The sequence below is a fragment of the Capra hircus genome, chromosome 22 (assembly GCF_001704415.2).
Source record: "Capra hircus breed San Clemente chromosome 22, ASM170441v1, whole genome shotgun sequence".
In the NCBI taxonomy this organism is placed as follows: Eukaryota; Metazoa; Chordata; class Mammalia; order Artiodactyla; family Bovidae; genus Capra; species Capra hircus.
In genome coordinates, this window is record NC_030829.1 from 56,389,888 (window position 1) to 56,403,895 (window position 14,008).

At 49.5% G+C, this 14,008-nt stretch overlaps 1 protein-coding gene across 6 annotated transcripts in view; it reads left to right on the forward strand.

Moving 5' to 3' along the window:
• Positions 1 to 7,590, forward strand: part of TMEM40 (transmembrane protein 40) — a 33,339-nt gene extending 25,749 nt beyond the window's left edge. For 3 of the 6 annotated variants that reach the window (XM_018038459.1, XM_018038463.1, XM_018038460.1), the window contains 8 exons: positions 1,059 to 1,112; positions 3,828 to 3,863; positions 4,228 to 4,272; positions 4,628 to 4,675; positions 5,358 to 5,429; positions 5,513 to 5,587; positions 6,089 to 6,151; positions 7,015 to 7,590. In XM_018038459.1, the coding sequence (XP_017893948.1) occupies positions 1,059 to 1,112; positions 3,828 to 3,863; positions 4,228 to 4,272; positions 4,628 to 4,675; positions 5,358 to 5,429; positions 5,513 to 5,587; positions 6,089 to 6,151; positions 7,015 to 7,034 (413 nt within the window). In that variant the 3' untranslated portion in view covers positions 7,035 to 7,590. The remainder of the gene's footprint in view (positions 1 to 1,058; positions 1,113 to 3,827; positions 3,864 to 4,227; positions 4,273 to 4,627; positions 4,676 to 5,357; positions 5,430 to 5,512; positions 5,588 to 6,088; positions 6,152 to 7,014) is intronic. The other 3 variants (XM_018038461.1, XM_018038464.1, XM_018038462.1) reach the window with 2 other exon arrangements.

Sequence of the window (14,008 nt, forward strand, 5' to 3'; positions counted from 1 at the left end):
CTGGAGTTGTTTCTCCACTCTTCTCCAGTAGCATACTCGGCACCTCCTGACCTGGGGATTTTATCTTTCAGTGTCATATCGTTTTGCCTTTTCATACTGTTCATAGGGTTCTCAAGGCACGAATACTGAAGTGGTTTGCCATTCCTTTCTCTAGTTGATCACATTTTGTTGTATCTTTTGTAAAAAATGACCCATATGTGATTATAAATAAGACTGGAAAGCAAAATATTGAAATGTTAACAATGGTTATCTCTGGATGGTTATATTATGAATGATTTTTCTTTTCTTTTTTTTGAGCTGACTTTTACCGTAGATGTTTTACGATGATTCTTTTATTTTTAAAATAAGAAAAATATAATTTTGTGGGTTTTTTTTTTAAAAAACAACTTTAATAAATGTTAGCCTAAATTGATCATGGGAAGAAAAGAACTGGGGTAATGAGACTGCATTAATGCCTACTACAGATCCTGACACACACAAGGTGTTTAATAAATGTTCCCATGACCCTGCACCTGAGCTCTGGGTCCTATTTCTGGAGATAGAAATGACCAGGAAAGCAGACCTTGGTGACAGACCTGGAGTTGAACTTTAGAATTGCTACTTCCTGGCCGTGTGACCTACAGAGAACAACAGCTTTTGTGAGCCTCAGTTTCCTTATCTGTAAATTGGGGAGGGAGAGGTACTAATACCGTCTTCACAGAATTCCCAAGAGGGTCAAATGGAATATCAAGTATAAATTGCCCAATTTCAGTGTTGGTATATAATAAGTGCTCAATACATGGCTGCTAGTATTACTGACTTTGCACACGGCCCAGGTCCTCTCTGGCCCCCAGTCCTTTCCTAGCCAGTTGAACATGGTCACCTCAGGATGTGTGAGGGGTGTCAGACAGAGCAGCAGGAAATCTCCTGTAAGGCTGTCTTGCTTCTTGAAAACCTCCCACCTCACCCTCAACACAAGAACTCTGTTACTTTTTAAAGCTTCAACACCAGAAGAGGGAAGCCACTCTGGGGCGCTGTTATTGGGGAGACCTAACTAACAGGTTTTTGTCTCCACCCAGGTGCTGAGCATGGGGAGCCTGACGTTTTGAAGGATGAGCTTCAAATCTATGAAGGTAATTGTTTGTCTGGTGGCTTTGGGTGAAACATAATAAAGCAAAGGACACAAAGGCTTAGGGCTTTGTTGGGAGGAAGCAAGGTGATGAGGGTGTTTCATGAGCTGAAAGTCGTGGGTGGATGTATGAGTTGCGGCAAGGTAAGTGGGTACAACATGAGGAGCAGATGGAGGTGGCGACAGGCCTTTCCTACCACAGTCGGACTGTGCCAGAGTATATTCTGATCCATAGCCCTGACTTTCAGGTGACTGTCACCAGTTACCTAACCTTTTTGGATCTCAGCTTTCCAACCAGCAAGATGGAGCTTGATCAGTACCCTCTCTCTTGGAATACTGGGTTGTTTAAGGGCTTCCCTGGTGGCTCAGAGGTTAAAGCGTCTGCCTGCAATGTGGGAGACCTGGGTTCGATCCCTGGGTTGGGAAGTTTCCCTGGAGAAGGAAATGGCAACCCACTCCAGTATTCTTGCCTGGAGAATCCCAAGGACGGAGGAGCCTGGTGGGCCCCAGTTCACGGGGTCACAAAGAGTCAGACACGACTGAGCGACTTCACTCTCACTTTCACTTAAGCATGCATGCGAAGATTAAGGACCTGATCTCTACAACACTTAAATTATAGAGTAATTGTCTCTAAGCATCATCACTTTCACAGCAAGCAGATGTAAATATTATGCCACTTTGCTTCGTAGCACTGTGATGAGATGGAGGAATTTGTAGGAATGAACTAGTTTACCAGAAAGCCTCACAAATGCACACTGCCAGATAAGAAAGTCTGTTTTAACTTTGTTTAATCCAGCAGTTCCATAGTCTGCTTGGTCTCTTAACTCCTGACAATAACCCAAGGAATACAACAGGAAACACAGCTAATTCAAAGAAATGTAAATGAGATGTGTTAGTGTTCTGCATCGGGCTTCCCTTGTAGCTCAGTCAGTAAAGAACCTGCCTGCAGTGCAGGAGACCCAGGTTTGATCCCTGGGTTGGGAAGATCCCCTGGAGAAGGAAATGGCAGCCCACTCCAGAACCCTTGCCTGGAAAATCTCATGGACAGAGGAACCTGGTGGATTGCAGTCCATGGGGTCGCAAAGAGCCAGGCATGACTGAGCGACTAACACACACAGTGTTCTGCATCAAGCTATTACCAGTGGCTGCCACTGGGTGGCGGCATTGTACTTAATTGTCATACTGTCTTTGAGTTTTCTGATTTTCTTTCTTTTTAACAAAAACAGGCATTATCAGATTTTAAAAAAAAATGTTTCTAATTGCTCAGGTCATGCAAGAAAGTTTTCCCTGGATGTAAAATGAGAAACTTTTATATATATATATACACACACATATATTTTAAATGTTTTTTTCTCTTCAAAAAGTAAGTCATATTCACTGTCGAAAACGTAAATATCATCATGTATTTGTGAATTAATTCTTCCAAGTAATGAATTGCCGCCAAGACATTGGCGGTAGTTGGTAATTGCACTATGGGAGTCGCACGTCATGCTGTCCTGGTTGCCCTCTGTCCCCTCGGTGCCGGCCTCCCTTTGATCGCTTGCAGACAGTGGTTCCTGTTTGCACATCAGCCTGAAGACAGTTCAGTGTCCTGGATGTTTGTTGCCAGGAGTTGAGTGCTGGCTGCAGGTGTTTGTGTCCGGAGGCTGACCTGGAGGAGGGAAGTGTACAGAGTGGGGGCTCCTGCCTGCCCTGAGGGGAAGAAGATGACAGGCTAGGAGAGGAGTCACTGGGGATAGGAGAGGCCCCAAGAACCAGAGGGTGATGAGGTGGAGGGCCGCCCAGGCCAGACTGAAGAGAAGGCTGCAGCGCAGCGCAGGAACAGGGCTCGACCCTTCTCGGGCAGCCCCAACCAGGAGCTTGACACTGTGGTCGGGGCCCAGGGCCCCCAGCATACAACCCAGCTTGGCTTGTAAACTCTGGGCCTGATGGGGCTGGGGGCGCAGGCCTAAATGTCCTCACCTGCGTCAGGAGAGCAGTGAACGGGCGCAGATTGCAAACTGGTGGCCTGTGTGTGCAGATGTGTTTTATCTGGATCCCAACATGTCTTTATTATTATTCTTAATGGTGCATCTGTACTCAGCTGTGTCCAGCTCTTTGTGGCCCCATGGACTGTAGCCTCCCATGCTCCTCTCTCTATGGGCTTTTCCAGGGAGGAATACTGGAGTGGGTTGCCATGCCCTCCTCCAGGATCTTCCTGACCCAGGGATGGAACCCACGTCTCCTGCATCTCCTGCACTGTCAGGTGGATTCTTTACCTGACAGCCCCCATTATTCTTAATATAGTTCATCGATTCAATTGTGCGGCTAATAGTTTTTCACATCTGGACATCTGTGAAATCGGGGTGCATCTTAAAATCACTGGCAACCCACAGTTATAATTGATGTCATTCTCACAAACCATGACATCTTTGATTGGATGGAATGTGAATTGCCAACTTTTTTATAGTCAAGAAGTTTATGAAAAAACCTGAATTTCTAGCCCCTCGTGAGACATTAGAAGACCTGTATCATGGGGCAGGCATTACTGTGGCAGCTTTCAGGGACTGCTGGGTGGCACCTGTCCATTTAGATGGAAAAGAAGCCCTCCAGTTTGCTCCAGTGCCTCCTGCAGATCAGTGGAAAGCCTCTGGGTGAGAGAGTTCCACCTTTCCTTGGGTATAACTTCTTACCACCAAGAGCATACAAGTATATAATCATTGATTTCTGTTCTGTGCAGGTGTGCCCGGGGAGGTGGTGCCTTCAGGAGAATCAGGTGAGTGTCTGTTAGGGGCGGGGGGTCATCGGTGCTGGTGTTGATGAAGTCTGGGCATCATCTTTCCCCCGAGACAGCCAGCTGTTGTCAGATGCATGACTGCAAAAGATGGGACCCTATGTCCACTCTGGGCAGGGGCTCTGACCTGGGCTCAGCAGGCTGGTAGGGCTGGCTGTGGTATGAGCGGGGCCAGGGGAGGTGAGAAAAGGGGTCCAGGCAAGACCAAAGGGATTACTGATGACAGTCTATAGATAGATCCCCTGGGGACTGGAGAATCTGACAGGGGCATTTTCAGAGATCACCTGTGGCATCTGTTAAGGATTCAAGCTGGCCTGGACACTAATGTTGAGTTTCTAATTTCCAGGACTCCGAAGGAGAGGCTCTACCCTGATGAGTGGTAAATATGCAGGTAGAGGGGGGTGGCCTGGATTCCAAGGCCTGGGATGGACTACAGACAGCTTGGGAGGTGAGAGTGGGAGTCCGTTCCAGCAGCAATGCCATCACCACCCAGGTTGTCATGTGACCCAGAAAGGGGGCCTCCCTGCTCAGGGGACGTGGAGCAGAACAGACTCAGGCCTGTGGAGCAGGTGGGCATCAGTGGGGGTCCAAGGACAGTCGCCCCACCTTCCAGCTTTGCCCTGACCACCCTGAAGTGAGCACCCTCTGACCCAGGAGCTAGAACCCGGGAGAGCCCTTCTCAGTGAGACCTCCTCAGAGCGGATACCCCGAGTTGTTCCATTAAACACTCATCTCTTGTTCCCAAGGAGAAGTGGAGGCCTCTCAGCTAAGAAGACTGAATATAAAGAAGGACGGTAAGGAAATTGAGGTTCTAGGGCTGCCGCCGCTGTCTAATTCCAATTTCTCTCGGGAGGAAGTCAGCTGGTGGCCTGGAACAGAAGTAATCACAGCCTACCTCTGCCACCGGCCTTGCAGTTCACAAACTCCTCAGCTTGGAATCAGCTTGAGAGTGGTCCAATGATGCCCATTTTGCAGATATGGAGACTAAGGCTCAGGGTCAGGAAGTGGTCTTACAGCTAGTGAGGGGCACGACTTGGGCTTGGACCCTGGTAGTATACTCTTTTTGTTGTACACAGAGTCACTAGGATGAGAACTGCCCTCCGGGCCTTATGGCCATGATGAGGAGCAAGGACTGGGTGGGCTGGACTCTAGGGAAGGGCTTATGAGAACCAGCGAGACCTTCTCAGCTATAGTCCTGCAGCTGTGGGGGTCTCAAGGAGAAGGGTGACGGTAGGAAAGGAGACAGTGGTTTTATTTTATTTTTGGCCACGCTGGCAGCACAAGGGCTCTTATTTCCCCAAACAGGGATCAAACCCAAGCTCCCTGCAGAGGATGCTCAGAGTCTTAACCACTGGGCTGCCAGGAAAGACCCTGGAACAGCGAATAAAGCTCCCTTTGAGCACAGATAAGAATACTTTTAATTAATTAAAAAGAGAGAGAAAGAGGTAAACAGTAACCCCACCTCTGCCTTGACAGATGAGTTTTTCCATTTCATCCTCCTCTGCTTTGCCATTGGGGCCTTGCTGGTGTGTTATCACTATTACGCAGGTGAGTGGTGGGTGCAGTGTGGGAATAGGGGGCGGGGGTCTAGTTCTGCAGGCTGATCATTCTCTCCCTTGCTGCCCCTGCAGACTGGTTCATGTCCCTTGGGGTCGGCCTGCTCACCTTTGCCTCCCTGGAGACTGTTGGCATCTACTTCGGCCTGGGTAAGGCTCCACCGCAGGCAGAGTCTGGTGTGGGGGCAGTGGCTGGGCCGGCCACAGAGGCTCGCCAAGAGCCGGAAAGCCACGACCTAAATATTTTGTAAAGATTTCTTTATGCTCATGTTTGCTTCCTGACCGCCCTCAAGGTCAATGAGAGGTCGTTGGCACAACCCCATGGAAAAAAATGGGCAGCTCCATGAAAATACAACAGAAACAGTTTAAAGTGGCAAACAAACAGAATTAGCCAGATCCTGAAAACAAAGCAGTTAATGGAGTGGGGTGCCGAATTCGCCTAGTTTCCTGGCATTGTTACTGCTGTTCATGGTTGTTTTCAATAATAATAACTCAGGCCTATTATCTAAGCTTATCCTGCTGCCTGAAATTCCATCAGAGCTCTGTTTGTATGGGTGAGGCCTTTGTCCAAAGTGGGCAGGGGGAGGTCTGCCCCTGGGGTCCCTCGAAGCGGGCACAGGGCTCCATCACCTTTCTCTCTGTTTCTGGCAGTGTACCGAATACACAGCGTCCTGCACGGCTTCATCCCCTTCTTCCAGAAGTTTCGGCTGATAGGTAACGTTCACATTCTCCCTCCGTTCACTTTGTCTCTCCCCACCGGGGTCTTCTGTTGCAAATGAGACTTAGCTTATAGCAAAGAGACAGAGCCTGGAGGTGAGGGCCTGGGTTCAAGGCCTGTTGTTGTTGTTCAGTCGCTCAGTCGTGTCTGACTCTTCACAACCCCATGGACTGCAGCACGCCAGGCTTCCCTGTCCCTCACCATCTCCCGGAGTTTGCCCAAGTTCATGTCCATGTTCAAGTCCTACCTCCTCCAAGTTCCTTTTTCTGGGGAGCTTCTTTTAGCCTCAGTGTCCTCAGCTGGGAAAATGGCTGTCATAATACCTACAGCACAAAGGTATTGTGAAAATCAAATGAGGAATGGATGCAAAAGTCCTTAGGTGTGAACCACTGTGGAAAAGTACAGGGGACCTGGGTATTCCTCATTTGCTCAGAGAACTTTGAGTTTCTCCAAACAGTGTCTTCTCTGTGATTTTATTTGCTTAATAGCAACTTGTGTTGGGAGTGGGTTTTAGTTCTACGCTTGACCAGTGAGGAAACTGAGGCTCAGAGAGGTAGAGTAGGCCAGAATCACACAGCTAGAGTGGCCGGACAGGACTAGAGGAGATTCGCTTTCTTGACCAGCTCTGCGCCTACCATTGCATCGCAAAACGGACGGGCCAGGGGCTGTGTGTCTCTAGGTCGGAGACGTCCATCTCCTTTAATCCATCTGATGCTAAAGGGGAAACGAGCTGTAATGGCTGTGGGTCACGACTGCTTTATGTCAACTGTTAGGGGCATTTGCGCCTCTGGGGTAACGGTGGGGAGGAGGCCTGGCTGCCTTCAGAATCCCGTGCCATCCTGTGGGCTTTGCCTTCCAGGTGTCAGGAAGACTGACTGAGGCCAGTGCCCGGTGGGCGGCCAGGCCAGGCCCCGGTGTGACCACCACCGCATCCTCTCCACCCATGAGGACAGAGCGGCATCCTGGGAGACACGCGGGCGGGCCATGCTAGAGCAATAAAGAAAGCGCTTTGCCTTCCATGTGGTGTGAACATTGGCACCAGCCGGGCTGAGGTGTCCCTCGGGCAGTGTCGGCATGAAACCCAGATGCCAGGATGATGGCAGGAGCGGGGAGGGTGTGGGCCTGTGCCCTTCGCGGGGGCCTGGATCAGCAGGGGGTCCTGGGACTTCACTCCTGTCTGGAGACAGTAGGAGCCCCTGGGCCCTGCAAGCTGTCATCTGTCTGGGCTTGTGATTTCTCTCAAGTCCCCAGGCCATCCTGGCCTGCTGCTCTGAGGCTGGGGAGCACCACGTTGGGCCCCGGGGGTGAGCCTGACACAGGTGAGATGTTGGGGGACTAAAGCTGCAGCATCTGGCGTCTTCCCTTGGCTCCTCCAGGGCCAGCCCTGCTACCCTTGGACTCCACCAAGATTCAAATAAACTCTCTCTTCCCTAGACTACAAAGAGTCAGCTAATTGTTCCTTTAGGTTTCTCGAGTGTGGGAATATATTCGAGGTCTTCTCTGACCCCATTGAGTCAGAGGGTTACCTTTTCCCATTGGACGAACTATAAAAGGGAATAAATGCAAAAAGCCTGTCAATTTAGGTCCAAGATTTCAATTGTATAGGTTTGGAATAGGTGACAGGGTTTTGCAAATATTCTTGTGAAAAAAAGATCTAGAGCTGTGAGGTATTCTTAGTAAATACCAAAGAAGTGAGATAAGAGCACAAAAAGTCCACGGTAAACTCGGGTTTCGTTAATCAAGGTATAGAGTCTAGATTGAAGGAGGTGAGTATGTTCTCTTGTGCACAGTCAGGCCACACCGATAGAATCTGTTTTATATTCACATGTCAAGGGTGACAGTGACAATCTAGAGAAAACACAGAAGAAGAAACCAGTGTGGATATAAAAAATAATTAGAGAACCAAGGACTCTTCAACTTGCAGAAGAGAAAAATGGGGGCCTTCTCTGAGCTCGTAGACTTGAAGAACACTTTCTAAAATGCTTCCACAGGTCCCCACCCACTGTGTTGGTTGAATTTTCACAGCAGCCTCGATGTATGTGCATCCCCCTCATTCTGCAGATGGACAAACGGAGACTCAAGGACATGGAATAACTTGCCAGGTCCCCACAGCAAGTCCGGGGCAGAGTGTGAGTGGGCCAGGCCTGTGTTCTCCTAGGCCAGTCCCCATGGCAGGCAGAGCATCCCTGAGGCAGCTACAGTTTCCCCCAGTATTTCTCAGCTTTGGGGTTTCTCAGAGTTACAGAAAATTTTTATCAAGTGAGAAAAGGAGGGCTACCAACTCCTTACTTTGCCCATTAAAGAAAAATAACAGAAAACAGGGCTTCCCTAGCAGTTCAGTGGGAAAGAGTCTGCCTGCCAGTCAGTGCAGGAGATACAGTTCGATCCCCGATCCCGGAAGATCCCGTTTGCCTCAGAGCAGCTCAGCCCGTGTGCCACAGCCATCGAGCCTAGAGGCTGTGCTCTGCAATGAGAGAAGCCCCCTCAGTGAGAAGGCCACGCACGGCAGCTAGAGAGCAGCCCCTGCTCACAGTGACTAGAGGAAAGCCTGAGCAGCAATGAAGACCCAGCACAGCCAATAAACAGAATAAATTATTTAAAAAAAAAAAACTGTCAGCATTGTTTTATAACAGAAAGGATAGTAGTCCCAAATCAAAACAGCAGGGACATTATCCTCAGAAACAAAATGGGCCTTAAAATGAAAAAAAAAAAAAAAATGAAGCTGTGAACATCTTACTGGGTATCCTTTGCCCTCCAATCACTGTGGTCTGGTGAAAACTTAATCTCTTGGAAACTGTGAGACTAGAGAATTCCTCAGAACTTGTACGTTTTCTTGTTTCTGGGATTTTCCAGCTCAACTCCTACACCTCAAGGGATAAAAAGCCTCGCTGCCTCCCAGAGCACCTTGTACTGCAAGAATTTTCCTGCTCTGTTCTAAGAGGCCTCTGTCAGTGAAGCTTAAGGCCTTATTTCAGGAGGATAAAGTGACCCACGAGTAGGGAATGTTCCTGATAGTCACGGCTGTGTTCTCTCAACACTCAGCTCTCAGCTCAGCCCTGACAGCGTCACCTGGGGCCCAGCCCTCCAGCCATGTTCCTTCTTTCCAAGTTTGTTCCGGCTGTTCTGGGTCTCTTGCATTTCCACACAAGCTTTAGGATCAACTTGTCAGTTTCTCCCAAGAAGCCGGTGGGAACTCTGCTGGGATCGCTTTGCACCTGCAGATCAGTTTGAAGAGGATTATCTTCTTTTTTGTGGGGGTGGGTTGGGGTGGGGTGGGCTTCTCAGGTGACACTGGTGGTAAAGAACCTCCCTGCCAATGCAGGAGACCTGTATTCTTGCCGAAAGAGTCTCATGGACAGGGGAACCTGGAGGATTACAGTGCATGGTATCACAGAGTCAGACACGACTGAAGTGGCTTAGCACCCTTGCTTCTTTTTAGTGATGTATTACTTTAAAAAAAAAAAATTTGTTAGGAAAAAAAATCTCCCCGAATCCCAGAACTAAAATGAACCACAGATGGTATTTTGGTGTGTTTCCTGTGAGTCTTTTTAGTGCATGAGTTCATTTATTTTGATTTCAGGCCTTTTTTTCTCTCATACATAACAAGCATTTTTCCGTTACTACATGCTCTCCATAAGCATCATTTCCAGCCGCTGGGCATTTCATACTTTACAGAATAATCTCTCTATATTTAGATGATAGTATCAGCTGCTAGCATTTGCTCAGTACTTGTTACGTTTCATTTCATCCTTACCATCCTGACGTCATTTCATCCTCGTCATAATTCTGAGAGGTAGCACCTGTCCACCATCCCCGTTGTACAGATGGGAAAACTAAGACACAGAAAGTTGGCTTCTGAGGTTTAGATTTCAGTCCCTTGTGTGTAACTCACTGTCCTCAAAAGGGAGCCTGGAGTGCACCGACAAGATATTTATCAAATAGACAACAGAACGCAAGGTTTCACCACAGAAATGTGAACCTGCTGACCGGCAGGCACAGTGGTTTAGCCTTCCTGACCTCAGTTTCCTCATCTGTGCAATGGGGATCACAGTAGCAGCCTCGTCACAGTGTGTGGCGAGGGTTACGTGAGATCACCACGTTTCGAGTAAGGGCACTTGATTCAGGGAGGAGGGCACATCAGAGCCCTCAGGGGCAGGTGGAGTCAGCCTCTGGGAGAAAAACGGGGCGTGTAGGGACATCCCTGGTAGTTGAGTGGCTTAGACTTCAGGCTCCCAGGGGAGGGGCCCCACAAACCGCGACTAAGAGTTCACGCGCTGCAACTGAAAGATCCTACGTGACGCAACTAAGACTCCGAACAGCCAAATAAATACTTAATAAAAATGAAAGAAAATGGGGACCATGGGAGAGAGCAGCCAAGGGAGCTGACTGAGGCGGGCAGCGACTGTTCAGTTTTGCCAGGAACACCCACTGAGTAGGACCAGCCAGAGCCGGCCAGGAAAACAGAACCGCAGCCGGTGTTTAACAGAGAGATCTGTTCTAGGGGATTGTTAAACAGATACAGGAGACTGGAAAGGCACAGAGGAACCACAGAGGTCTCACAGAGCCTAACTGAGGAGGCAGCCCTCACCACCTACGCAGGGCTGGGGGAACACAGGGAAGAGGCTGGAACCACGAAGCTCGAGGGAGAGTCCTGTGGAGCCAGACCTAGAGCTGCCCGCAGTGGGGGATTGCCCAGTGAGACTGATTCTGGGAGTGATGTTAGACCTCTCATTTCTCAACAGAAGCAGGAAACCCAGATTTTGTCTAACGCTGGCAACTAATTTTTTTTAATTTCAAATTCTGCTGTGGAAAATAGTATAGCGGTTCCTCAAAAAATTAAAAATAGAATCAACTTATGATCAAGCAAGTCTACTTCTGGATATATATGTGTGAAAGAATCAAAAGTAGGGATGAAAGAAATTTTTGCACACCCATGTTCATACCAGCATGAGTCACAGTAACCAAAAGGTAGAAGCAACCCAAGTGTCCCATCGGCAGATGAATGCTTAAACAAAATATGGTCTGTGCGCAACAGTGGTGTATTATTCAGCCTTAAAAGAAGAATAAACTTCTGGGACTTCCCTGGTGAGTCCAGTGGTAAAGAGTCCACCTGGCAATGCAGGGGACACAGGTTTGATCCCTGGTTGGAGAACAAAGATCCCACGTGCAGCTAAGCCTGCAAGCTCTGCAGCTAAGACCCCAGCCAAATAAATAAATAAGTTAATAAAGGAAAAAAGAATAAATTTCTGACACATGCGAGAGCATGGATGACCCTCAAGGACATTGTGCTCAGTGAGATAAGCCAGACACAAAAGGACAAATCTGAATGATTCCACTTATACGAAGTCTCTAGAGTAGTCAAGGGTAGGGGTGGGGGGAGAGAGGTTAAGGGGTTAGGGTTTAATAGGATAGAGTTTTAGTCTGGGAAGATAAGAAAGTTCTGGAGCTGGGTGGAGGTCATGGTTGCAGAACAATGTGAATGTACTTTATGCCACTGAATGGTACCCTAGAGCATAGTCAAGATGGTGTGTTTTATGTTGTGTGTATTTCACCACAATTAAAAAAATTTTTTTCCAGTTATTTATGGTCAAACAAATCTGGATCCTGGGACTTCCCTGGTGGGAAGACTCCACTTTCCAGTGCAGGGGGCCCGGGTCCGATCCCTGGTCAGGGAACTAAGATCCCATGTGCAGCAACTAGAGAGCCCACATGCACCGATGAAGAGCCTGCACAGTCAGACAAACAAACAAACAACAGTGGATCCCATCTGCAGGCCGTGGACAGCGGGGACTCTCCATAGCATGAGCTGGGAGACGGGAGCTGGAGGAGGTGCACACAGAATGGGAGAGAGCCAGAGCAAGGAGAAGGCCACAACCATTTCTCTTCATCTTTCCAAAGTTTGGCAGCCTGACTGCTTTGTGAGGACGTGGGTTTGACCTCCTGCTGGTAACCTTGGCCTTTCTGGGCCCAGTGGTCAAAGGACAGTCTCAGATGGGTCAAGTTGTAGGAGCCCCTTGTGCTCTGGGAGAGAAAGCCCCCACCTCCAGATCTCAGCAGAGGGTCTCTCCACCCTGGTGCACTGCCTCCCTGGGGGCACAGCCCTGGGAACCCCTCACCGCTTCTCTGCCCAGCTAGGGCTCAAGGCCAGTGCCAGTGGGGTCTGGTTACACCTCAGGCCTCAGGCAGATTCCAGGAGCCCCAGTCCAACAAGTGGTCTAAAAATAGAGCCCCGAATCCTGAGTCCAGGGAGGCAGGGTTGTAATGCAGGGTGGGCAAGAAGGGCTTGGGGGTGGGGTGGGGCAGGAGGGAGCTTCTGTCTCTGGTTCCTTGGACACCGTGCGCTGGGTTTCTGCCATGACCACAGTGGAAGGAGGACATGGGTATGAGAGCATTTCGAGGTCATCCAAGCCAGTTTGCCTTAGGAGGAAAGGTGAGAAGCCCAACTTGTCTCCTTCTCCTGACACAGCCCCAGGGAATCCTCCTGCATCTACTCCAGAGGAGCCAGGCAGGACCAGAGGCGGAGGCAGGGATTCTGCTGACAGCCTGGGAACCTGAGGGAAGCGCTTCATGTAGGGACTGGGCTGTGCGGGGAAGGTGTAGGGAAGAGCTTTGCAGGCAGAGGGCCCAGGGTGAGCAAGGGTGGGGAGGAGTGAAAGGATGGCATGTCTGGGGGCAACAGGGCTCAGCCCAGCCTGGCTGAGTAGGCATGAGGATTAGTGGGCAAGACAGCACACAAGGGCAGGTGGCCGCCTTTCTCCCAAAGGACCTGGGACTTTAGCCAGAGGACACTGGGGAGCCTTGGAAAGTGTTTGAACAGAGGAGAGGCATGGAGATTGCCTTTTAGAAAGACCACTCTGGTGGCCCCTTGGGAGCCATGAGAATGAGTGTGACCTCCAAGTACAGGGAATCTCGTTGACCAAGGGCTGCTATGCTCTGGGACTGCACTGAGGCTTCCCGTGGGATGCGACCAGCCGTTGACTCCGAGTCATAGTAAACAGGCCCTTTCCCGGGAGACACGGGACTCCTCTGACAGCTGACTGGCTTGAGGACTCCCCGACACCCGCCGAACCTTCCTTAGACTACCCAGAAGAGGAAACCCTTCCACGTGACCCTTTTTCCTTGTCATCTTCCCCCGGAGCTTGATTTGCATCATCCCAGACTGCCACTCTCTGTTTTCTCTCCCATGGATGTTAGGGAAGGAAGTTCTTTTTTATTTCATCTCATCCTGTGCTAGCTTCTCAGAGGGCCCAGACTAGGGGTGAGACTGCAGGCGGGGCCACAGGAGCAGAGAAGAAGGGCAAACTTGGTGACGTTAAGGTCTAGTCCACAGGATGGCTGGAAGTGTGCACCCACCCACAGCCCCTCCTCTCTCCCCGACCCCCACCACCTTTCCCCAGGGCGGGAATTCTTTACACAAAGTCGGGCAGTCCTCTGTGTCCATACTGGTCTCCCCAGCTAGGCTCCAAGTCTGTTCAAAATAAATGAATGAGTCATTGAGTGAATGAATGAGTGAAGGGAGAAAGTTAGTCTAGAGTGATCCCGGAACTCCGCTTTGGGCCACTTGCTTGTAGCCAGTATTTTTGCTATTTGCATGATATTTTCTTTGTCACTGAATTTTCCTTTGAAGAATACACTTGCGCTCTTTTGTTTATCAGAGGAAACTCTCAGGAATAAAAAGACAGGAACTTCTCTGGTGGTCCAGTGGTTAAGAACCTGCCTTTCAGTGCAGAGGACATGGATTTGATATCTGGTCGGGGAACAAAGATCCCACGTGACTCAGGGCACCCAAGTTCACGCGCTGCAACTAGATGGTCGGTGCTTCTCAAGGAGAGATCTCGCATGATGCAGCAAAA